Genomic DNA, 23,439 nt, shown 5'->3' with positions numbered 1-23,439 from the left:
CACTGGCTGCCTCCAGCTTTTTCTCTAGGGATGGGACCATGTGGACTTTCCCCTCTGTACAGTGTGACACATCCACTAGTGTTGTCATTATGCTGGTCTTGTTCAGATATCCATATTAAGATTTCATGGGTGCACTTTTCACTGTCATACCTAGAGGGCAGTCTGTGCGAAGGGGTTTGAGCTACTAACTCTTACAGTCTCTCTGCCTACCTCTTCTGTGGTTTCCCCCAAACCTGAGGTGTAGGGTTCCTTGTAGATGTATAAGATGAGGTTGTGCACCCAAAAGCTCCTGGTTCTGCATTTTGATTAGTTGTGGGTTTCCTCAAAGAGTCTCAATCTTTTGCAAAAAGAAACTACTCTAACAAGGTGCAAGAGATACACTCATCTGTGGGTATAAAGACAAGGATTTGGAAGCTCTGTTGTTTTAGGAAAACATCAGGAAGTAGTGTTTCTCCTCTCTGGTCTATGACCCCTCCAGCCATATGAAGTTGTTCTTGGTATGTATCCCAGATTGGCCTGAAACCTACTTTGTAACCTTCAAACTCCCAATCCTGTCTCAGCTGCCTGAGAAATGAAACTGCAGGCATGTATAAACCAAGGCAGCCAAAACTTTGAATGTTTGAAAAGAAACAGTAACTTAAAGCTGTGGACAATATTTTCCAATGTTTGTTCTCAAAATATTTAAGTTTTAGGTGTTTCTTCTTATGGAAATATCTTGAAATAAGCATATGTTTAGTTAAATTTAAATATTTTATACTTTATATGTTTATAAAGATTGCAGATTAAAACTAACAAAGGTTTTTGTTTTTTTTTTATTTTACCTTGTGTAATCAAATTTTATCACAGGTTTCGTCTTGATATCTATAGATGTCTGGCCAGTCCAGCTCTAATAATGTTAACAGAGGAAGATCCAATTCTAAGAGCATTTGAACTTAGTGCTGACTTAAAGGAACTCAGCCTTGTGGAGGTGGAATTCAGGTGGGAAAGAATGGATGTGCGTGTTATTATCTCTTATTATAGACTTTTCTGCCTCAATCTGTTCATAAGCTGACTAGTTTTGCCACTTGGAATTTCCTTTCTCTGTCTCAGGAACGTGTCTTGGTGCTAATTAGTCCACTCCTTCTCTGTCCTCTGCTCTTTAGCCCCTGAGTCCCCAGGCAGACCTTGAGAGTATCCTTATGGCAGAACACCTATCTGTGGAGCCCTCTTGCCAGCTCCCATTTGTAAAGTGCCGACAGGGACTTTACAATGAAAACACTTTCCTTTCACAGTTGCTAGTGTGGCTCTGCTCCATCTTGAAAGGTTAACACTGGAGAAGGATTAGAGACTCACAGTTTTCATTAGCTTTAATACAGGTGTATATAATATGTTCTTGAAAGGTATAAGTCCAGAGACTTACGAAAAACCTACATATAAGTTTTAAAGTTTAAGACTATTATTCTTTATGTACATTACATTAAAAAGAAAAACTCAATATGACATCTGTCTTACTTAGGGTTTTACTGCTGTGAACAGACACCATAACCAAGGCAACTCATAAAGGGCAGCATTTAATTGGGGCTGGCTTACAGGTTCAGAGATTCTGCTCATTATCATCAAAGTGGGAGCATGGCAGCATCCAGGCAGGCATAGTGCAGAAAGAGCTGAGAGTTCTACATCTTGGTCTGAAGGCCATTAGGAGAAGATTGACTTTCAGGCATCTAGGAGGAGGGTCTCAAGCCCACCCCCACAGTGACACATTTCTTCCCATAAGGTCATACCTCCTAACAAGGCCAAGCATTTTCAAACCACCACAACATACATACATACATACTTTGAGGAACTCATAAGACATAGTTAAAAACTTAATTTTATTAAGACATGAGGCTATGAATAAATTGTATTTAAATATGAAGAATTTCATATTTTAACCTTATTCTTCTTTCCATATAAATTATAATTTACATAATTCCTTCCAAAAATAGATTTGTACAACAACTATGATTGTATTATAGTCATGAAAAAATAAAGTTAGATTTAAATGTTATCTTAAAACATAACTATTTCAATCTGGTGTTAATAGGCAGAGAAAGGTCTGCAAAAGCAAGATGTTTTTACTAAAGTCAGCATCGAGTTAAAAGCAGAGTTAAAACTGAAAGAAGCATAGTTATAGCTCGGCATGGTGCCACATGCCTGCAATCCTACCATTTGTGAGGGGGAAGCAAGAGGATTGGTGTGTGAAGCCAGCTCACAGCAAAACTGTGTCTCAGCATGGTGACACACACCTTTAATCCCAGCATTTGAGAGACAGAAGAAGAACTATTATGCACTTGAGACTTAGAAGAACTAAGGCCAACCTGGTCTACCTGGTGATTCCTGGCCAGCAGGGCTACCCAATGAGAGACCCTGTCTTTAAAAAACCAAAATGAGAAACAAGAGGGAGATGAAAACAATAAAGTTATAATTAGGGTGCAAGATCCTTGCTCATCACTAACTGAATCTGTCTAACTTACACAAGCACTTAATATCTTTCATAATCTCTTAGAGATTAAACAAATTAGATCAATAAATTATATATTTGCTCTAGCCATCTTAAATGCATGTTCCCATTTGCAGTTATATTCCTAAGCCAGAAGCCATGTAATAAATACTTTATTTGTCAAAGAAATCCAGTGAATTGTTCTTAGGTTATATAATAATGTAAAGAATGAGAAAAATGTTTGCCTCTAAGGAAGAGGCTGAGGGTAGAGTTGTAGCTTCAGCCAGCCAGCTCCTGGACCAGTCACCCTATGGGAAGAGTGAGCAGTGCATGCCTTCCTGCTCTCATATTTTTTCTGCATGAGAAAAGAGCCAAATAAAATTATTTTCAAATGTCCAGTCTCATATACAGGACTAATAGTTATTTGCAACATACTTATTTTTGATTAACTGAGTTATAAGTTGAATGCAATTGATGTTTAAAAAAGAATTATGTACTAAAACCTCATTTCTCACAAATTATATTAAAGACATGTTTTATAAGTAATTCAAACACAGTGGTAAAATGTAGAAAATAATACTTCTAAAGAGAGTTCCTTAGGAGATGCAGTTAGTTTTTTTTTTTAACTTGAATTTCACTCAAATGAGTGCTTTTAATATGTCAGAATTTTTTTTCAGTATTAGAATAGCATACATATGTTGGGTATAATTGAAAGTTACTGTAAGCTTAAATTACCTAGTAATATTAAAAGCATTGTTTTTATTGTTTACATGACTAATGTCAAGGGAAATTTTAGCCATCTGTGATGGTTCAAATATGCTTGGTCCAGGGGGTGATACTATTTGGAGGTGTGGCCTTTTGGAGGAAGTGTGTCATGGGCTTTAAGACCCTCATCCTAGCTGCTTGGAAACCAGTCTTCCCCTTTCTGCCTTTCTTTGAAAATGTAGAACTCTCAGCTCCTCCAGCCCCAAATCTGCCTGGATGCTGCCTACCTTGATGATAATGACTGAACTTCTGAACCTGTAAGCCAGCCCCAATTCAATATTGTCCTTTATAAGAGTTGCCGTGGTCATGGTGTCTGTTCACAGCAGAAAAACCGTAAGACACCATCGTACAGAGAATGAGAAGTGAGTGAAGTGAAAAACTGAGCAAGTTTTCTAAGCATTTCTCAGTGTTTATAAAGTAGACTGTGCTCACCTGAAATCATCAGTGTGGGCACAGGAAGCATGTTTCTCCAAAGCTGTGAAGAATTTCAGCACCAGGAAGCTCCTGTGTCAGCAAAAAGAGAGAAGACCTTATGTAGTCCTGTCAGAATTTAAATACTGCTAGTAAAGTAATTTCTGGGGATATAATCTCCTTGGGCAGTGGGAGTGGCAGCCCTAACAGAAGACTGCATTTTGTAGGAATGATTATGAAGAACTAGCCCGTCAGTGCAAAATGTTTGCTAAAGATTTGCTCGCACAAGCCCGGAATTCTCGTGAACTGGAAGTTATCCTAAACCATACTTCTAGTGATGAGCCTCTTGACAAACGGGGACTACTAGAAGAAAGGATGAATTTAAGTCGTCTGAAACTTGCTATCAAATATAACCAGAAGGAGGTATGAAACGTTCTGTGATATTTTTATCTTCTTTATTCTGGTTCTTACATAAAATGAAAGTTGTAGCAATATAAACAGTATAACATTTATAATGTAATAATGTATATATAGCTTAAAGGAATGGTCATGCTAGTGTCTGAAAGTAGAAAGATCCTGTTTGGAAGGTCAGATCTCTGGTTTCTGCACATCAGCCAGGACCATGAATAGTGTGGTTCCAGCATGCTGAGTGATCAGATGGGTGAGTTGACAGCATGACCCTGAGGGAAGCCTTTCAGAAGTCACATTGCATCATTTCTACTAGAGTTTGCTGGCCACAGGAACCACAGGTTACTGAGCTGGAGGACAGGTGGGAACAGTGATGGCCTCCTCTCCTACCACCTCTCCATGCAGGAATATAGAGAATCCATGTCCATGCCTCAAACCACTGTGGACGTAGAACATTTGTAATTAAAATATTGCTGTTCTAGATACTACTTAGTATAGTTTCTAATTATCATTATATTAAGGATGCCAAGTACAGTAATAGGGCTGAATTTTCCTTGATATTCAGGGAAAGGTAACATCCCTGAGTTCTGGCTGCTGCTAAAAAACAAAAGTGCTAAAAAAGACTTTCAGTCCCAGGTATCTCAACATGTGGGACAAATTAAAATTCCCCAGAACACTGAAATCCAACAGAAGAATAAGCAAAGAAGTTAAGGGGCTGGAGAGATGGCTGCTTTTCTAGAGGACTAGGTTCATTTCTCAGCACCCACATGTCAGCTCATAGTTGTCTGTAACTTCAGTTTCAGGCGGTCCAATGCCCTATTCTGGTCTCTGTGGGTAACAAACACACAACTGGTACATAGACATATACATGTAAGCCAAGTGTTTGTGCACATACAACAAAATTAAAAAATTAAAGAATGACATGCTATGCAATTGTTAAAAATGAGTATAGCTATATTAGAAAAATTCTTGATAACCATGATTAGATGCTGTTCAATTATTTTTTTAATTAGACTGAAATCTGCAAATTAAATTCTAATCCAGAATAAATCTCTTTCTTTCTTTCTTTTTTCTTTTTTGGTGTTTGAGACAGGGTTTCTCTGTGTAGGCCTGACTGTCCTGGAACTCACTCTGTAGACCAGGCTGGCCTCAAACTCACAGAGATTGCCTGCCTCTGCCTTCTAAGTGCTGGGATTAAAGGTGTATGACACCAATTTTTCTTTTTAAATGTAACACTGACAAAATGCTATTTTAGATTACTTGAATAATATTACCTATAGATTGGTAATATGAAATTTGATTAAAGAATATTAAAAAATACTGCCATTTAAATTTTGTAAGCTAAAAAAGTGTAAACGTGCACAAATTAACTTCTGTAGTTGAACTAGAATTTTATTCTTATTTGAGATTTTTCTTCTCACATGAAATTTACTAATAACCAAGTTTAAGAGTATTATTAGGGGGCTGGCATGGTGGCTTAGTGGTTTAGAGTATTTGTTGCTTTTGCCTACGACCCTGGTTCAATTCTTCGAACCCATGAGATGGCACACAAACATCTGTGATTCATTTATGAGGGATACCAATGTCCTGTTCTTACCTCTGCAAATACCATGCACTTCCATGGTATACATACAAGTAAAACATACACACAAAAAAATCTTAAAAGTAATTTTTAAAAGAGTATTGTTAATGGCTCAGGCCTGTAATCCCAGCTATGGAGGCAGGAAGATCTCTAGTCCAAGATGCGCCTGGTCAGCTTAGCAAGACTGTCTGGAGTGAAGGCTAACAAGAGGGCTGAGGACTTGGCTGAGTGGTAGAACACTTGCCTACCATGTGCAAGGCCCTAACTTCAGTCCTGCACTGCAGGGGGAAATTATTATCTCTGATATATTTTAAGTTGATCTCCATGCTTTTGTGACGTGTGTCTAGATCTGATACATGGACCATTTTTCATCAGGCCATCTCATTCCTTAGAACTTAGGAACTAAAGCCAGCCCTTTCTCAAAGATTAGTTAATGCTTTGTGCTGGCTAATAAAGGCTCATGACAGTCTTTAAATGTGATTAGTTCACTAGGCTGCTAATGCTGTTAATCTTAAACTGGCATGTGCTGTGAACAAGGCCAAATTCTAACAACTTGACACTGACTCTTCACAAGTTCATGAGGAACTACTGTTGCTATCCAGATGTTAGAACTGAGGGCTGGGAAGCTTGGAGAGCCTGAAAACTTACTCATGGTCATTTAGTCTGTGTCAGAGCCTAGGTGGGAATCTGTGTAACCAGGCTCCATATTCTCTGAACCCCTTTACTCTTAGTTGTAAGAGGAAGAGAAACTAAACTTTGTAGGCTTTTCTCCTAATGTTAATACTTTGAATATCAGTTAGTTACTGTCTTAAAGGGTTTTTCCCCTTTTTTTGTTTTTTATGTTTCTGTATGTCCTTTTCAGTTTGTCTCCCAGTCAAATTGCCAGCAGTTCCTGAACACTGTTTGGTTCGGACAGATGTCAGGCTACCGCCGAAAGCCCACCTGTAAGAAGATAATGACTGTCTTGACAGTCGGCATCTTCTGGCCAGTTTTGTCACTGTGTTATTTGATAGCTCCCAAATCTCAGTTTGGCAGAATCATTCACACACCTTTCATGAAATTTATTATTCATGGAGCATCGTATTTTACATTCTTGCTGTTGCTAAATCTCTACTCACTTGTCTACAACGAGGACAAGAAAAACACAATGGGGCCAGCCCTGGAGAGAATAGACTACCTTCTCATACTGTGGATTATTGGTAAGTGTCAGGTGAGCTCAGGGGATTTGTCTTTGTTATTTAATATGCCCTGCTTAATGACATTATGAGCATGGAGTTTAATTTGCAATTTTGTCCTTTGGCACAGCTAAGACATGAACACTTTCATGATCATTGATCTAATACTTTTACAAAGGTTAATGTTCCTGATTTTATAACTTCATATTGCTTAAATATATGAAAGTCAAAATTCTCTCTCTCTCTCTCTCTCTCTCTCTCTGCATATGTGTGCATAAGTTAAAAGTTTTTTTATTGTACATGTGTGTAAATGTATGTGTGTACATGTACATGTGTGGAGGACAAAAGTCAAAGTTGAGTGCATGTGTTCAGCTGTGTTCAGCTGTTCTCCACCTTGTTTTTGTGGCAGGGTCTCTCACAAAACCTTGATCTCCCCAGTATGGATAGACTGGCTGGCTCTAGGGATCTACTTGTCTCTGCCTCCCTAGCACTGGGATTGCTGGGGTACACTATGCACCTAGTAAAGGAACTCTGGTCAGCATGTGGTGAGTGTGGTGACCATGCCTCTGGCAAGCCTTGCCCTCCTCCATTCCTCTGACTTTCTAAAAACCCTTAGATTCCTAAAGCTAGCCACCAAGGTCTAATCCCTTATTTGGTCACTTCCTCCTCCTGAGGCTGATTACCAAGGTCCAGCTATGAAAGTATTAAAGTCCAGCAATCAGAAGCCCCTTTTGACTCACCTAGTTAACATGCCCAATTAAAATTAACATCCTAATATCCTAACACAGGGTTTCTTATAACTTTATAACCTGCCATTTTCTTATGTGCTGTGTCTGTCTCCTCTATCCAGAGGCAGTCCTTTGTGTGCTCCTCTTTCCCCTGGGGAACAAATACCCTTTCTTCCTTTCCCATGTTCCCCTCCCCTTCCTGATCATCTTCTACCTCCTGTCATCTTTATCTTTTATTTCCTGCCCTCTGTCCGTCCGGGGCAAATAAACTTCTTTTGTGCTGAGAACTTGGTCTTGGTGGGTCCTGAGCCAATACTTTCTCTGACCTGGCTTTTGATGTCTAGGCTGGAATCTGAATTCACTTCCCCAGTCTTGCATGGCAAGCAGTTTACCAACTGCATATATTATGGTGCTTCTCTGTAGGCTTTAGTGCTGGCAGAATAAGATGATCCAGGAGGAGGTGAGAGCAACACTCACTCAGCCCAAATTTGCTGCACCTGGCACTGGACCAGGACTTCTAGAGTCTGGCCAGATCAGTTTACTTTAGCCATATTTAAGCACAGTGTCATTCTGGGGAAAAAGTATTCAGATAACAATTAATTCGGCCCCATAGGTACAACAAAGCATAAAAACTGTTTACCTTGAAGTTTTTAGGAGAGTACTATGGCTCCATCCCTAAGATGGTTTCTTGTTGACTTAGAAACAAGATAAGGGTCTGGTGAGAATGACTAAAGTAAACATACTGCCTGGAAGCCAGGATTGTCCTGGCCCTAAGATGACATAGAAGTCACGTAGGCTGTTGTGAAGCACAGTGGCATCACTCATGAGGATGGGTTTTATGGTCTACGCATCTGGAGTTAATGTTTCTTAGTATGGAAATCCTGCCTTTCATTTCGAGTGGGTGTCTGGACCTGTTTCCTGTCACCTGCACTCATCAAGTTACACCCCAGCTGAGTAGAGCTTAGGCCCCACCCTTGGGAATCTAGGGGAATTGTAGTCAGGCAGTGGGAGCCTGTAGCATTGATAGTGAATCTAGCATCCTCACCTAGAGATAGGCAGCCCTTAGCTGAAGGAATGGGTGGAGTTGGTGTCATGAGTCTGGGCTCCATACCTGAGGAGGAGTGGCCAGAGTGGGGGCTGGAAGACAGGTATGGGACACATGATTTTCAGGCAGGTCATATAGCTGTGTAGAGTTCCCAGTATGAGTCTAGAGGCCATGCTTAGAAATGGGGCCAGAGTGTTTAGAGTGGTGGCTGAATCTGGGTTCTCTACCTGAAGGGGGCATGGGAGGACAGGATTTGCTTTTGTATTGAGTATGAAGTCTAGAAGAAGTAGGAGTTGGGGTTGATACAAGCAATGAATTGATTCATATTGAACAACTAGAGGCATGGAGTGCTAATAACTGAAATGAGAAGACAATCTGCAAGTGTAAATTTGAGGCAGAGATAAGCTCAGTAGGATACATCTCTCACTAGAGGTGCAGAGCAGAAAAGTGCCTAAATAAGTTGAGTTTAGGAGAGAGGTTTGGAGATAGAAGTTGTTTTATAAATTAAGTTTAAATATATGTGTTTAAGGAATTGGGAAGATGGCTCAGTCAGTAGAATGCCTACTGTGCAGGCTTGAGGACCTGAGTTCAGGTCCATAGTACCACATAAAGCCATGCATTACACTGTACACCTGTATCCTCATTGCTATGCAGATAGAGACAGGTGGATCCTGGAGCTTGTTGGCCAGCCAGAAATGAGCTCCAAGTTCACTGAGATGCTGTCTCGGGAGGTAAGGTGGGAGGTGATTAAGGAAATCAACTGAATTGATCTCTGGCTTCTATACATATGTGCATGCATGCATACATTCACTGATCACACAAAAATTACAGAAATTTGAGACTGTTGTCACATGGATGCTACTTTAAAGCCACTAGATGGATAAGATCATTAAAGTACTATATTTAATTGTCAAGAGTTGAGAACAAAACCTTGGGGGCAGCTCACATGCAAGCATTTATCTTCCTAGTTTTTTTCACATCAGTGAGTATCCCATTCTAGCCAATATAAAACATGACATTTTTTTTTAACTCACATGAAACATAATGGCTTTTTTCTTTCAAGTTTTAAGAGATTTTCACTAAAAGGCTGGTGTTCCCCCCACTAACCTCCTACTGCCTTTGGAATACACTTATATCAGGATATAGTAACCCAAGAGCTATAAACAGAGCCTCTTAAAGTATTATTTAGCATATAGTTGAATTAATAAACCTGGCTTTTTTCTTATCATTTTAGGGATGATTTGGTCAGACATAAAGAGACTGTGGTATGAGGGGCTGGAAGACTTCTTAGAAGAATCTCGTAACCAGCTCAGCTTTGTTATGAATTCCCTTTACTTGGCAACCTTTGCCCTCAAAGTGGTGGCTCACAACAAGGTGACTGTTTAATGCCAATCAAAATCATTTACTTTAAAACCTAAGATAACTGTATGTAACTCAGACTTAATATAGACCTAAATCTATGTCTGATATATATTTTCACTTTAAAATCATCTGTGTAAATGTGGTTGCTTACTTTTACAGTCCTTTGAATGGCTTACCTTTTCATTAATGGTTATCTGCAATATGTTGGGTACCATGGTTGATCTTAGATATACTGTATCTAATTTCATTTTCATAGCAATTTTTAAAGACAGAACAGAAGTCATTATCCTCATTTTGCCAGTAAGAAAATGACTCAGAGATATTAATAACATGCCTAAGACTATATAGTTTTTAAAAAGATGATTTAAATCCAGGTCCTAGGTATTTTCTTTCTATCAAATGTTTTATTTCTTCATTTAGCTCATTTACTTAATATCTTATAATTTTACTTTCATAAATATTCATGATTTCTCAAAGCCAGAAAATATGCTAGACTCTATGTTAGCTATGGGGTGTCATATTTAAGGAACTAAGATACATAATATTGCCTGATTGATAATATTGCTTGGCTAAAACATTATTTAGATCTCCTACAAGATGACCATTTCAGACATTTTAGAATGTTTCTCTTCATTTTCCTGACTGACTTTGGCTTCTCTCCTGCCTCCAGTTTCACGACTTTGCTGACCGGAAGGACTGGGATGCATTCCACCCCACACTTGTAGCAGAAGGGCTGTTTGCTTTTGCAAACGTTCTGAGTTACCTTCGGCTCTTCTTTATGTATACAACCAGCTCTATTTTGGGCCCACTGCAGGTAAATAAAGGTCTCCACAAGTGTTCACTACATGTCATTACTGTTGAGTCTGCTTATCCACTTCCACACTGTTCTCATGATATTAAAACTCTACTTGGCTTTTGAAAATGATGAGCAAGACTTTGCTTCTGCCTCATTGATAATTTTCTTTTAAGTACTGAAACTTAATCAAGCTGTGGTCCATGTGGTCCTCCTCCCTTCATTCTTTGACTATAAACATTCTTAATATATTGTTAAGTTTCACAGAAAGAAGTAACATAAAAGTCTGGTTTTTACCAAAATAAATTTAATATTTAAACTTTGAAAGGTAGTTGGCTTTTAAGAAAAATACCATCTATAGGAGTTTGTTTGTTTGTTTGTTTGTTTGTTTTTCGAGACAGGGTTTCTCTGAGTAGCCCCATCTATAGGATTTTAACATATAGATATATACATGTGAAATGAATGACAGCAATAACAATAAGACCAGTGTGGGAGAAATATACACTATTTTAAGGCTTTCTACTATATACAAAGTACTGTGATACTTGAAAATAGGTTGTAATAAAATAAAGATGGGTGTCTTAAGCCCTAAGGCAATCTATGAGATAAGGCACTTATCATTAACAAACTAACAAAGGATATAAATTGGTATTTGAAATTATCAAAAAATAAGACAGAGTAAGAAGAAAAAGAAAAAAGCCCAGAGGAACTAAAGAGGAAGAAATAACATGATAGGCATAAACAGGTCAGATGCCACCCAAGTCTTCCCCACACAGGTGTGTCCCAGCTCTACTCCACAGCCTGGTACCAGCTTCTTTCTTAGGGTTTTTTTGTTTTGTTTTTGTTTTGTTTTGTTTTTTTTTCTCTGATAAAACACCATGACCAAAAGGAACTTGGGGAGGAAAGGGCTTATGCTAGTTATAGCTCTATATCACAGTCCATCACTGAAGAAAGTCAAGGCAGGGACTTTGAAGCAGGAACTGAAGCAGAGGGTATTGAAGTATGCTGTCCCCTGGCTTGCTCCTCAGGGCTTTCCCAGATCACTTTGTTTGTTTGTTTGTTTCCTTCTTTCTTTCTTTTTTCTCTTCATGGAAGACTTTTATTTCTTTAAACAGAACAATTTTGTAGTTTTTAGAACAAAAGACTTGGACTTTTTTTGTTAGCTTTACTTGTATCTTAAGATTTCATCTTCTGCCAGGCAGTGGTAGCGCATGCCTTTAATCCCAGCACTTGGGAGGCAGAGGCAGGCTGAGTTCCAGGCCAGCCTGGTCTACACAGTTAGTTCCAGGGCAGCCAGGGATACACAGAGAAACCCTGTATTGAAAAACAAAAACAAAAACAAAAAAAAATTTTATCTTGTTGCGGGAAATATTAAAAGATAATTACCCCGCAGACTCTCCTGCCCTGCTGGTCCACTGCTCTAGTACTGGTACTGACCGGCTTCATCTCTATGTCTCTGCGGGGTCCTGCTATCCTCTCCCAGCTAGCAAGGCATCTCGTTTACATGCAGCGCCCCACACACCCCACAATCAGTCATCTAGCGCCTAGTTACTTGGTAGAAACATGACTTTTAAGGCTTAATTATCCAATCAGGTTTATATATCAATAAAGTCACAATGTATAACATGCCAGTACAATAATTTCAGAGCCAAATGATAATGTTTTAACCCAATTATTCTAACCTTGTAAAAGCCTTAGCTACTTGTGGCTGTTTAAAACCACACGGAACCACACAGAGCCACATGGGGTCTGAATCATCTTCCTGTTCACCTGCCTCCATGCTGACTTCTCTCCTGCTTCCCTTCTGATCTCTGACCTACCTGACTTCTAAACTTCTAGCTCAGCCTCCCTATTCCTTTCCAATCACAGACCTGTCACTGCCCTAATGTGATTGGACAGAGAAAATGCTATAACATCATCTTCCTTTATCTATTTATTTATTCACTTTATATCCCAATTGAAACCCCTCCAGTTCCCCCTCACATGGCTTCTCCTACTCTCCCCTCCCAACGTACCAAACCACCCTGGCACATCAGGTCACTGCAGGACTAGGCACACCCTCCCGCACAAGGCAGCCCAGTTAGGGGAACTCTGTCCACAGACAGGCAATAGAGTCAGAGAAAGCCCCCACTCCAGTTGTTATAGGACCTGCATGAAGATCAAGCTTCACAACTGCTACATATGCGCGTGGGGTGAGGGGAGTGCTAGGTCAGCCCATGTGTGCTCTTTGGTTGGTGGTTCAGTTTCTGAGAGATCCCAAGGGTCAGTTGAATCTTTTGATTTTCTTGTGGAGTTCATATCCCCTCCAGGACCATCAGTGCTTCCCCCAACTCTTCAACAAGACTCTGTGAGCTCTATCTAATGTTTGGCTGTGGGTCTCTGCATTCATTTTGGTCAGCTGCTGGGTGGAGCCTCTCCGAGGACAGCTATGCTAGGCTCCTGTCTGCAGGCATAACAGAGTATCATTAATAGTGTCAGGATTGGTTCCTGCCCATGGGATAGGTCATAATTTGGGGCAGTCATTCGTTGACCATTCCCTCAGTCTCTGCTCTATCTTTGTCCCTGAACATCTTGTAGGCAGGACACATATGGGTTCGAAGATTTTTTGGGTGAGTTACTGTCCCTTTCCCTCTACTGGGAGTCCTGCCTGGCTAGAGGAGGTGGTCACTTCTAGATCCATAATCCTCACTGCTAGGAGTCTCAGCTACAGTCACCCCCATCTGCCCCTTGGGGCCTCCACCCATCCCAGGTCTCTGGCATGTCCTAGAGGTTGCCTCCTCCACACTGCTTCATTTTCTTCTCTCCCTGTTCTCTCTATATCTGACCCCACCCAGCTCTCCCCCCTTCCCCTCTTCCACCTAGGTCTGTCCTTCCATTGACTTCTGATACCTGTTTTGTTTCCCCTTCTGAAATAGATTCAACTCTCCTCCCTTGGGCCCTCCTTGTTATTTGGCTTTTTTTGGGTCTGTTGATTATATCATGGTTATCCTGTACTTTATAGCTAATATCCACTTATAAGTGAGTATGTGCCATGCATGTCTTTTGGGGTCTGGGTAACCTTACTCAGGATGATTTTTTTCTAGATCCATCCATTTGCTTGTGAAATTCATGATGTCCTTTTTTTTAATGGCTGAATAGTATTCCACCATGAGCCATCTCTCCAGTCCCCTTGTAATTTTTAAAAAGCATTTCATAGAGCTTTTCACTGGAGTCATCTGATCCTTTTCTTAGTTGAGAGATTTTTGTTATTGGTTTAACTTTTATATTAATTATAGGCTTTTTATATTACTTATAGACTTTCTATATCTTCATGACTTAATCTTGGAAGGTTGTCTATTTCTAGTTATTTGTTTGTCTATTTGGACGACCTAATTTGTTGTTTATAGTAGTATCCTGTGATCCTGTCTGTGTGTCTCTCTTTCTGTGTGCGTGTGTGAGTGTTCATTTGCATGCACACACGTGTATCAAGTTCTGAGATTGATTGCAGGTGTCTTCCCTGACACCTGGTGCTCTCTGCCTTATCTTTTGAAACAGGATTTCTCACTAAAGTTGGCACTCACTGATTGTCTGGACTATCTGGCCAGTGAGCTCTGGAGCTGTATTTTTTTGTCCTCCCCATGCTGCAGATGGCCTAGCATTTCACTTGGGTGCTGGGGATCTTAACTCAGGTCCTCACGCCTGTGTAGTAGGCATGTTACTGATGGCCCATGTCCCCAGACCTCTTTTCTCTCTCTTATGGGTTTTGCTGTTACTTAGACATGTGAGTCCATGGGCCTTTGTAATCCTCCTGTCTCAACTTCTAGTGCTGGACAGCCCGTGCATTCTGCTGCACACAGCTTTATTTCCATTTTTTTTTTTTTGACAATCAAGAACATTTTTTCTCAGCCTGCATTAGTATTAACTACTTTATAAACTTCAGTATTGATAGTTTAATTCTTTTTTATTTCTTTATACTTTCATATGTTATATTATTGTATTTACAAATGCATAATGCTATCACCTTTCTGTCCACAAAAAAATTTTTGCTGTTTTTGCTGCTTGCCCATCACATACAAGTTCTGCATTCAAGCCAGCACACTACTGTGCTGTGTCCTGTACTATATCTAGTTCTGTGTTAGCAAGAACTGACATCGGTTTCTGCTCTTCTCCTTCAGCACTACTCACCTTGATATTCTAGTTGCTTACATTTATTTTTCTTAAACTTAGTTGTGTGTTAAAACTTAGTTGTGTATGTTAAAGTTTTTTGAAAATTATTTTTGAAAATTAAAATTATATCATAATTGGTCACTTTCAAAAACTTTATAAATAAGTGGACAGTGCAGAAATATTCTTCAAAGGTCATCTTTCCTGAAGTTGTCACAAGCAATTGTTTTATTGCTGCCTTAGAACATTCCCTGTTGACTCAAGTATCATATTCTGAATATCACAGTCTGAATGATCGACTGTTTTCCTAAGGGACCCACTAAAGTTAGTGCCAGTACATTAAGGAAAATGTGTCTCTTCTCTCTCTCCCGTTTTGAGTTTGGCGATTCTAAACTCTCCTGTTTATCCTAATTCTGCTAGAGTGCCAGAGGAGTGCAGTGCAGACTTTGGAAAGCTCCACATGGCTTAGTCACTGCTACAGCCAGGGTCCCAGCTCATGTGTGCATCTCACACTGCTTCTGCTTAAGGAGCCGGCTCACTCTATGAGATAAAGGAGCTTGGCCACTCGCCTGTAGATACTACACATGCGCGCGTACGCGCGCGCACACACACACTGACTTTGAGCTCAGAATTCTTCTGCCTCTACTTTCCTAGTACTGTGGTTTACAGGTGTGCATGGCCACACTCACCCTGTACTGTTTTTATTATGTGATGTTCAATAAGTATTCTATGCAAGCATAGAACATGTAAATATATAATATATACAAATATACATCACTCTTTTTAAACAATGTTTAGAATGTCCTATGTTTTGCTGCCTCTGTCAATGATACATTTTTTTAAAGTAGGTGGACCTTTTTGTACTTTCTACCCGTTGGCTACCCTTTAGGACTAATTCCTCTTCAAAAAGTCCTGTAAGACCTAGAGAGAAGGCTCAGCAGTTAAGAGTACTTTCTGTTTTAATAGGGACCTATGTTTGTTTCTTAGCATCATACATGGTGGCTCACAACCTTTTTTAACTACAGTTCCAAGATCCAATGCCATTTTCTGGCCTCTGTGGACCATGGTACATACTCATACGTGCAGGCAAGTACTCCTACATATGAAATAAAAATAGATCTTTTTAAAAGATGCATAATAAATGTTAAGAAGTACTGTCAAAATATTCCTTAATTTAAAAAAAATCAAGATTTATTAAAAGTACCTAATTTTCAGACACTGAAGGAGTAGGAAATAAAATGAAGTTAGACTTGAGTAAAGTCTCTCATGTCCCATGAGGGTTAACAAAAGATGTTACCTCGTAGTACTAGAGCAGCTTACACAGAAGGTGCTGTCGTATGTCAGGGGAGTGAGGGAAAGACGGTCACTTCTGGAAAGGAATAAAGGCAGTCTGGATGATGACACTGTCATTTAGAAGTTAGCTGAGAGTGGGTTACAAAATCAGATGAGATGCTTCATTTTAAAATGATTTACTAAAACTTTAAGAAGCCACATAAATATAAGTATTTATTTTCCTTTACTTTTTTTTTTTTTTTTTTTTTTTTTTTTTTTTTTTGATAGTCCTTTCCTTCTATCTCTGCTAACTGGCCTTTAGATAATCCCCATGTTACCAGCAATGGTGATGCTTGCCTATAATCCTAGCATATGAGAAGCTGAGGCAGGAGGATTGTGTGTCTGATGGCAAGATTGACCATTGTCTATGTCTCAACAAAAACAACAAGAACAATAATAAATACAAGGAGATGAAGATCTCCGTGCCCTTATTCTCCCTCCACAGCAATAATACCCTTTGAAGACTTTGTGTGGCAAGGGCTGTGCACTTAGTATTCCTGGTACTGGTTTGATAGAATGGCCTTGTCAGGTAGCTGGGTTATTGGGTTTATTTTTTATATTCCCACAGCTGGAGTTTTGATGTTCTTAACATATAGAAATAATTTAACCAGGCTAAATAAAGGGTGTGACTTGTGGATTATGTGTTTTCCTTTTATTACTGTATAAGTTCATATTTAATACATAGTTTTCCCAACAGTTTTAATGTACACCTGTGTGATATGTCCACAGATTTCCATGGGACAAATGTTACAAGATTTTGGGAAATTTCTGGGAATGTTCCTCCTTGTTCTGTTTTCCTTCACGATTGGACTGACTCAGCTCTATGACAAAGGGTACACTTCCAAAGAGCAGAAGGACTGTGTGGGCATCTTCTGTGAACAGCAAAGCAACGACACCTTCCACTCGTGAGTGTCTTCAGGGTTTACCAGATGCACTTTATTGAGGCTCTGCGTGGACTACTCATTACACAAATGCAACTGAAATTGTTCTTTTAAGAAATCCTTTTTGAATGTCTGTAAGCATTAACAAATGCTCATTTTCTTGAATCATTTTTCATCATCTTTACCTCTAGGGTCTTAAATAGTAGATCCAAATCATTCCTTGTGTCTTTTCTACTGAAATCTGTCTGAACAGAGGACATTTGACATTTTTACACTCTTAGCACCTTGGGAAATTTCTTCCATCCATCTCATATATTAGAATGTTCAGCATCGTGGCCTTTAAACTAGTAATACATGTAGCAACTCTTGGTTACCAGTACAACCCAGGGCACTCATGTTTTCAGCGTTTCTTGAGAGGTCACTAGAGTTGAGAACCAGTCCCCTGGCATATCATAAAGAATGGTACAGCCACTATAAATTAGACAGAATACTCCATCAAGTTCCTTTTCCAGTGCTGGAGATCCGAGCCAGGGTAGTGTATACACTAAGCAAGTGCTAAACACTGAAGTTACGCCCCCAGTGTATTCTCCTCGTTGTTAAATTATTCTCGTTGTTAAATTATTCTCCTCGTTGTTAAATAAAATACAGACAAGTATGGACTTGCACATTTGTGTGTTCTTTTTTTTTTAATATTTTTTTAAAGATTTATTTATTTATTTATTTATTTGTATGAGTACACTGTAGCTGTTTTCAGACACACCAGAAGAGGGCATCAGATTCTATTACAGATGGTTGTGAGCCCCCATATGGTTGCTGAGAATTGAACTCATGACCTCTGGAAGAGCAGTCAGCGCCTTAACCGCTGAGCCATTTCTCCAGCCCCTGTGTGTTCTTATCATGTGTCAAATTGTCCTCTCATTTAACAAATAAGATTTCTGCGCTGGCCAAGATAGACAGGCCATAGGGGTGATCATGTAAGACCTTGCTGTCATTGTAATGATTTAGAGCTATTGCAATTTAAAGTCACCTGAAGGCTGAAGTAGAGGACTGATAGAATCTAACTAGATACCCTATGGACTGCTGTATTGGAACTAGAAAGGCAGCAAAAAAATTAAATAGGAATAATATCTTTGTACATATTTCCACATTTAAAATAAGATCTTTAGGGACTGGGCAGGTGTTCTAGTGGTTAAGAGCACTTACTGCTTTTGCAGAGGACATGGGTTTGGTTACCAGCACCCACCAGGTGGCTCACAGCTGTAGTTCCAGTTCCAGGGGACCTGGTGCCCTCTTTTGACCTGTACAAGATTCTGCGTGCATGTGGTACTCATATATACATTCAGGTACATACACATAAAATAAAAATAACGTTTAAAATAAGACTATACATACTGTGAAAATACAAAATAAAACAAAAAATATTTTATATTAAAAAAGAATTACTAATGTACATATGTATAATTTTGATATAAATGCATTGTCTGTTTTTGCTAATTAATTTCCTTTTTAAACAGAATGTACTTGCCCTTACAGGTTCATTGGCACCTGCTTTGCTCTGTTCTGGTACATCTTCTCCTTGGCGCATGTGGCCATCTTTGTCACCAGGTTTAGCTATGGGGAAGAGCTGCAGTCCTTCGTTGGAGCTGTGATTGTTGGAACTTACAATGTTGTGGTTGTGATTGTGCTCACAAAGCTGCTGGTAGCCATGCTTCACAAGAGCTTTCAGCTGATAGCAGTAAGTCACATGAAATGCATGAAACCAAGTAGCTAAGCATTACAGAGTTTATGAATAATATTTTTAAATTAAATATAGATTTAAAAATATAATGTCTAATAACTGCACATCTTTGACCAGTCCTTTTAATCTAAAGGATGTGGGAACATTCAGACAGTTTTAATCAGTGTCTCCACCAGCCTTGCCATATGCATTCAGTGTGTGTCTGTGTTCTTATGCTATCCTGCCTTTCCTAATAGAATCATGAGGATAAAGAATGGAAGTTTGCTCGAGCAAAGCTATGGCTTAGCTACTTTGATGACAAATGTACACTGCCCCCACCTTTCAACATTATTCCTTCTCCAAAGACGATCTGCTATATGATCAGTAGCCTCAGCAAGTGGGTTTGTTCGCATACCTCGAAAGGAAAGGTCAAACGTCAAAACAGTTTAAAGGTGAGATTAGAGGTTTGAATTGCACCAGTTTTACAATTTTAATTTCAATTGTAGTTCTTTCTTTGTCTTATTTATTGATACACAGTCTTACTATATAGCTGGCATGGAACTTGGCTTTGTAGACCAGGTTGGTCTACAGTTTTCATCCTGTGTCTGCTCACCATGGGCTGGGATGGCAGGTGCTTGCTGCCAGCTGTGTATGGCATGCCCAGCTCAGATGCTTCAAAGCACAAGTCTGCAGCTTTGATAAGGGCCATGCTGACATGTTTTACTTGCATTCCTAATGTGTGATTTACGATAGAGTATAAAAACTCAATAAATAATTGAGAATAAAAACTAGAACTAAGGATTTTTTAGTTGGTTTGGTTCTTTTCTTAGTTTTCAAGTTTCCCTAACACATGAGCTCCTTTCCCATAGACTTTCACTAAAGGTTTAAGGAATGATTATTATTCATACTATTTTTAAGTCTTGAAAGTTACTCAGTATATTTCTTATACAGTGTGTGCTGCTTATAAATCATGGATCCTAAAAGACCAGACAATAAATATTTCACACTCTGTAAGCCAAACAAAACAGGGAACACCATTTAAGAGGTTACGTAAGAGAAAATTTCCAAAAATTATAAATGAAATTAAAAATATATCAGTAAGTAGCAGTTACTGTAAAAGGTTACTGGGGAAAACAGAATTCCTTGTGGTCTGGTTAAATTTTTGCTTAATTAGAGTTGAAGACCAAGTTGTCCATTATAAAATCGTTTACAAAGATTCATCTGTAAAACCATTCTTTACTCACAAAGTAAGAAAGACAGGAAGTGGGTGATTGGTTTGCTGTGTTAGTTTACATGTCTCTGCAGTAGACCAAGTGTTACTAAGACTGAGCTTTTTAAGGGAAATCAGCCTAAATGAGAGGGAATGAGACAGATATGCAGGCTTTGTAGTTTTAGGCATATACTGAGTATGACATTTCCAAAGTAAACTATCCTCTAAATTTATTGAAAGCACGTATTTGTGACTATTTTTTAAAACTTGCCTCATTTAAATATTGTCTCTGGGGCCGGAGGGTAACATGATGGCAGACGTTTGCCTAGCAGACATGTGGCCCTGAGCTCACTCAGGCACTGCAAATATACATGTCTATATGTGTATATGTACATGTCTTCTTACATATGTGTATATGACTCAACATACACATATGTTGTTCTGCTGTCATTTATTACCATATGGTTGCTTGTTTTGAAGGAGTGGAGAAACTTGAAGCAAAAGAGAGATGAGAACTACCAGAAAGTGATGTGCTGCCTTGTGCATCGCTACCTGACATCCATGCGACAGAAGATGCAGAGCACAGACCAGGCCACCGTGGAGAATCTCAATGAACTGCGCCAAGATCTGTCAAAATTCCGAAATGAAATAAGGGATTTGCTTGGCTTTCGGACTTCTAAATATGCTATGTTTTATCCAAGAAATTAACCATTTTCTAAATCTTGTAGAAATAATTTTCCATAACAAATCTGAAAGACTGTATTTGCATACCTTGCAATTAAATCAATAAGATATATATGGGCATAAACAATTACACAAAAGCCATTCTTTAAATATTTGTAGCATAAATATATGTCATATAAAATATGTATATAGAGCTAGTTTTTTAAAACCTGTCTGTGGCTTTTTGTAGAAGCAAAACAGTTTTGCTAGCATGCTCTTTTGTTTTCTTAGTTGGTCAGTGTTTACCTCCATCATGTTTAAGAGGGGCAGCTATCAGTGTACACATGGCCCACTCCATTTTATATAATGAAGATCAGCAAATGCAGCTACCGTAAGACACACTTGAAATGAAGAGCTCATGGTGTTTAAATCTCTTGTTTTAGGAGTTCACACAAAGTTCAGTATATATTGTTTAGGAGTATAGTTTCATCTAAAATACCCTAGTTTTTCTTTTGTTGGAATCTTATGCAACAGAGAAAAGTTTCTAATAAATATTTGAATTTAAGCCAGGCATAGTGACGCATGCCTTTAATGCCAGCATTGGGAAGCAGAGGCAGATCTCTGAGTTCAAGGCCAGTCTGGTCTACCAAATGAGTTCCAGGACAGCCAGGGCTACACAGAGAAATCCTGTCTTGGAAAAACAAAATAATAAAAAATTAATTTATGACTATCTATCTAAATTCACCTTGGTATTTATAGTGTAATATATTTACTTTTACATAGTTATAATAATTTTATATTTTTAATTTTGTTTTGACATCATTTTATATGTAGTTCTCTATATTGAGGTAGTGTATATGTTTAAGTATTTATAGAAGTCTGTGATTTTTTAGAAAAATAGTAGCCATCTTTTACCCATAGAATATTTGTCCATATATTTACAAAGTTACTTCTCTAGGCATTTGGTTAGTTTAGCTTTTCCTTCTAATTTTTCAGGTTGTACTAAACTCATTATCATAGTAGAAGCTGCTGTCTTCACGTGTGGTCACAGTGGGCTTGGCTGGAGAGCACTGGGGCCCTGAAGAAAGCTGCTTTCCTTCACCTGAAGGCTCTTGAGCTCCTCCTCCCAAGTGTTCTCCTCAGAGCCTGCCATAGCTTCCACAAAAGTGGCCTCATGCTTGCTGCTTGAGATGTAAAGCATTGTTGTTTGAAAATAAAAAAGAGTAATTGACAGCTTTTCGTTGTTCATGGAAGGGTGTGGCTGAAGCCTTCCCAGCTATCGCATGGACATTCTTCCAGCGTGTCTGGTGAGGAGTCTCCTCCTTAACTGAATGTCAGCTGGCACTGAGGCCAGAGTGCAGACAGCCCTGGTCTGCGAGCACCACCTATCCAGGGGCAGCTGAGGATTCTAATGTTGGCTTTCATCTTGCTTTTTACATTTGTTTTTAATGTTCAGGTTTAAGTGTTCCCTCTTTTGGGCAAATTCTTATAAAAATGTTTATTGTAAAGTTATATATTTTGTCTACAATGGGATTATGCGCTTCCAAGTTGGGATTTTACATCAGGATTTTTAGTCATTCTAAAAAAAATACCTAATTATTAAAAAAAATTATAGAGTACCTATGTGTGCATGAGTTACTGATGAGGTATATTTTGAATGACAGCATATTGTAAGAAGAAAGTGAATAAAAGTTGACATTAGATCATAAGTTTGATAGAGCTTGAGCATTTTACTATTATTTGCTTTTTAGTTTTTAATTATTCTATGTGTGAGAGCGTTTTGCCTGCATGTGTATGTGTGTACCATGTGTGTGCCTGGTACTCCCAGAAGCCAGAAGGCATTGGGACCCCTACAACTGGAGTACCAGATAGTTGTAAGCTGCCATGTAGCGGGTAAATTGAGCCAGGTCCTCTGGAAGAGCGGCCAGTGCTCTTAACTGATGAGCCATCTCTCTAGCCTCTCGTTTACTTTTTAAATCTGAGATACTACAGGGATGGAAAGATAGTTCAGTGGGGAAATGTGCTTACACCAAGCCTGATGACCTGAGTTCAATCCCTGGTACCTACATAGCAGGAGAAAACCTACTCCCACGAGTTGTCTTATGACATCCACATGCATGCTGTGTTACATAGCGTCTACACACACACACACACACACACACACACACACACAGAGGAAAATATTTGAGATATAACTTATATGCCATCTATAAAATTTAGTGTTTTTTTTAACTTATGATCACAAAGTCTTACAATGCAAAATACCAACATCAGACACTCAGCAATACTTCCCACTTCTAGGAGCAATACCATTTAACTGTTAGGTCTTTCCTAGGATGGCATATTTTAATTAATATATCCACACAAAGATTAGGATGTGATCATTCATGAAAATGTTATTGTTCCAAACTGAAAGCAACTAAAATCCTTTTGACAAGTGAATGGATGAATTGTATATTTGCATAGTATAAATATATTTAGAAAGAAAAGGATGTATTATTAGTCCAAGTTCAGGCAGAGAAACAAAGCTGTTAGGATAGTTACAAGCATGTACACTGTGTGCATGTGTGCATTCCTGTGTTTGCTCATACACATCATGCTTGTTAGATTGATGGTACTTTTGTCTTGCATCAAATGTTGAAAGTCCCCACAGTAGTAGCTAAGAAGGAGAGGCAGAAACTAAAGAGCAAAGATAAGCTAGCAGCCATGAAAAAGGACTCAGAGGAAGTCTTCTTCATGTGCCTTCAGTCTTAGGCTGTCGTAGCC

The 23,439-nt window shown here is 38.9% G+C and overlaps 1 protein-coding gene across 3 annotated transcripts in view; it reads left to right on the top strand.

Moving 5' to 3' along the window:
- Trpc1 (transient receptor potential cation channel subfamily C member 1) overlaps positions 1-22,382 on the top strand; it is a 50,000-nt gene extending 27,618 nt beyond the window's left edge. For all 3 annotated transcript variants that reach the window (XM_031344025.1, XM_031344024.1, XM_031344023.1), the window contains 9 exons: positions 847-978; positions 3,862-4,057; positions 6,487-6,823; positions 9,807-9,946; positions 10,605-10,748; positions 16,932-17,107; positions 18,617-18,818; positions 19,058-19,252; positions 20,491-22,382. In XM_031344025.1, coding sequence (XP_031199885.1) covers positions 847-978; positions 3,862-4,057; positions 6,487-6,823; positions 9,807-9,946; positions 10,605-10,748; positions 16,932-17,107; positions 18,617-18,818; positions 19,058-19,252; positions 20,491-20,718 — 1,750 coding nt within the window. In that variant the 3' untranslated portion in view covers positions 20,719-22,382. The remainder of the gene's footprint in view (positions 1-846; positions 979-3,861; positions 4,058-6,486; positions 6,824-9,806; positions 9,947-10,604; positions 10,749-16,931; positions 17,108-18,616; positions 18,819-19,057; positions 19,253-20,490) is intronic.
- Positions 22,383-23,439: the final 1,057 nt, after the last annotated feature.

This window comes from Mastomys coucha, unplaced genomic scaffold, assembly GCF_008632895.1.
Source record: "Mastomys coucha isolate ucsf_1 unplaced genomic scaffold, UCSF_Mcou_1 pScaffold23, whole genome shotgun sequence".
Taxonomy (NCBI): Eukaryota; Metazoa; Chordata; class Mammalia; order Rodentia; family Muridae; genus Mastomys; species Mastomys coucha.
The sequence above is the reverse complement of the archived record's forward strand: the minus strand, read 5'-3'. Positions and strand labels throughout refer to the sequence as shown.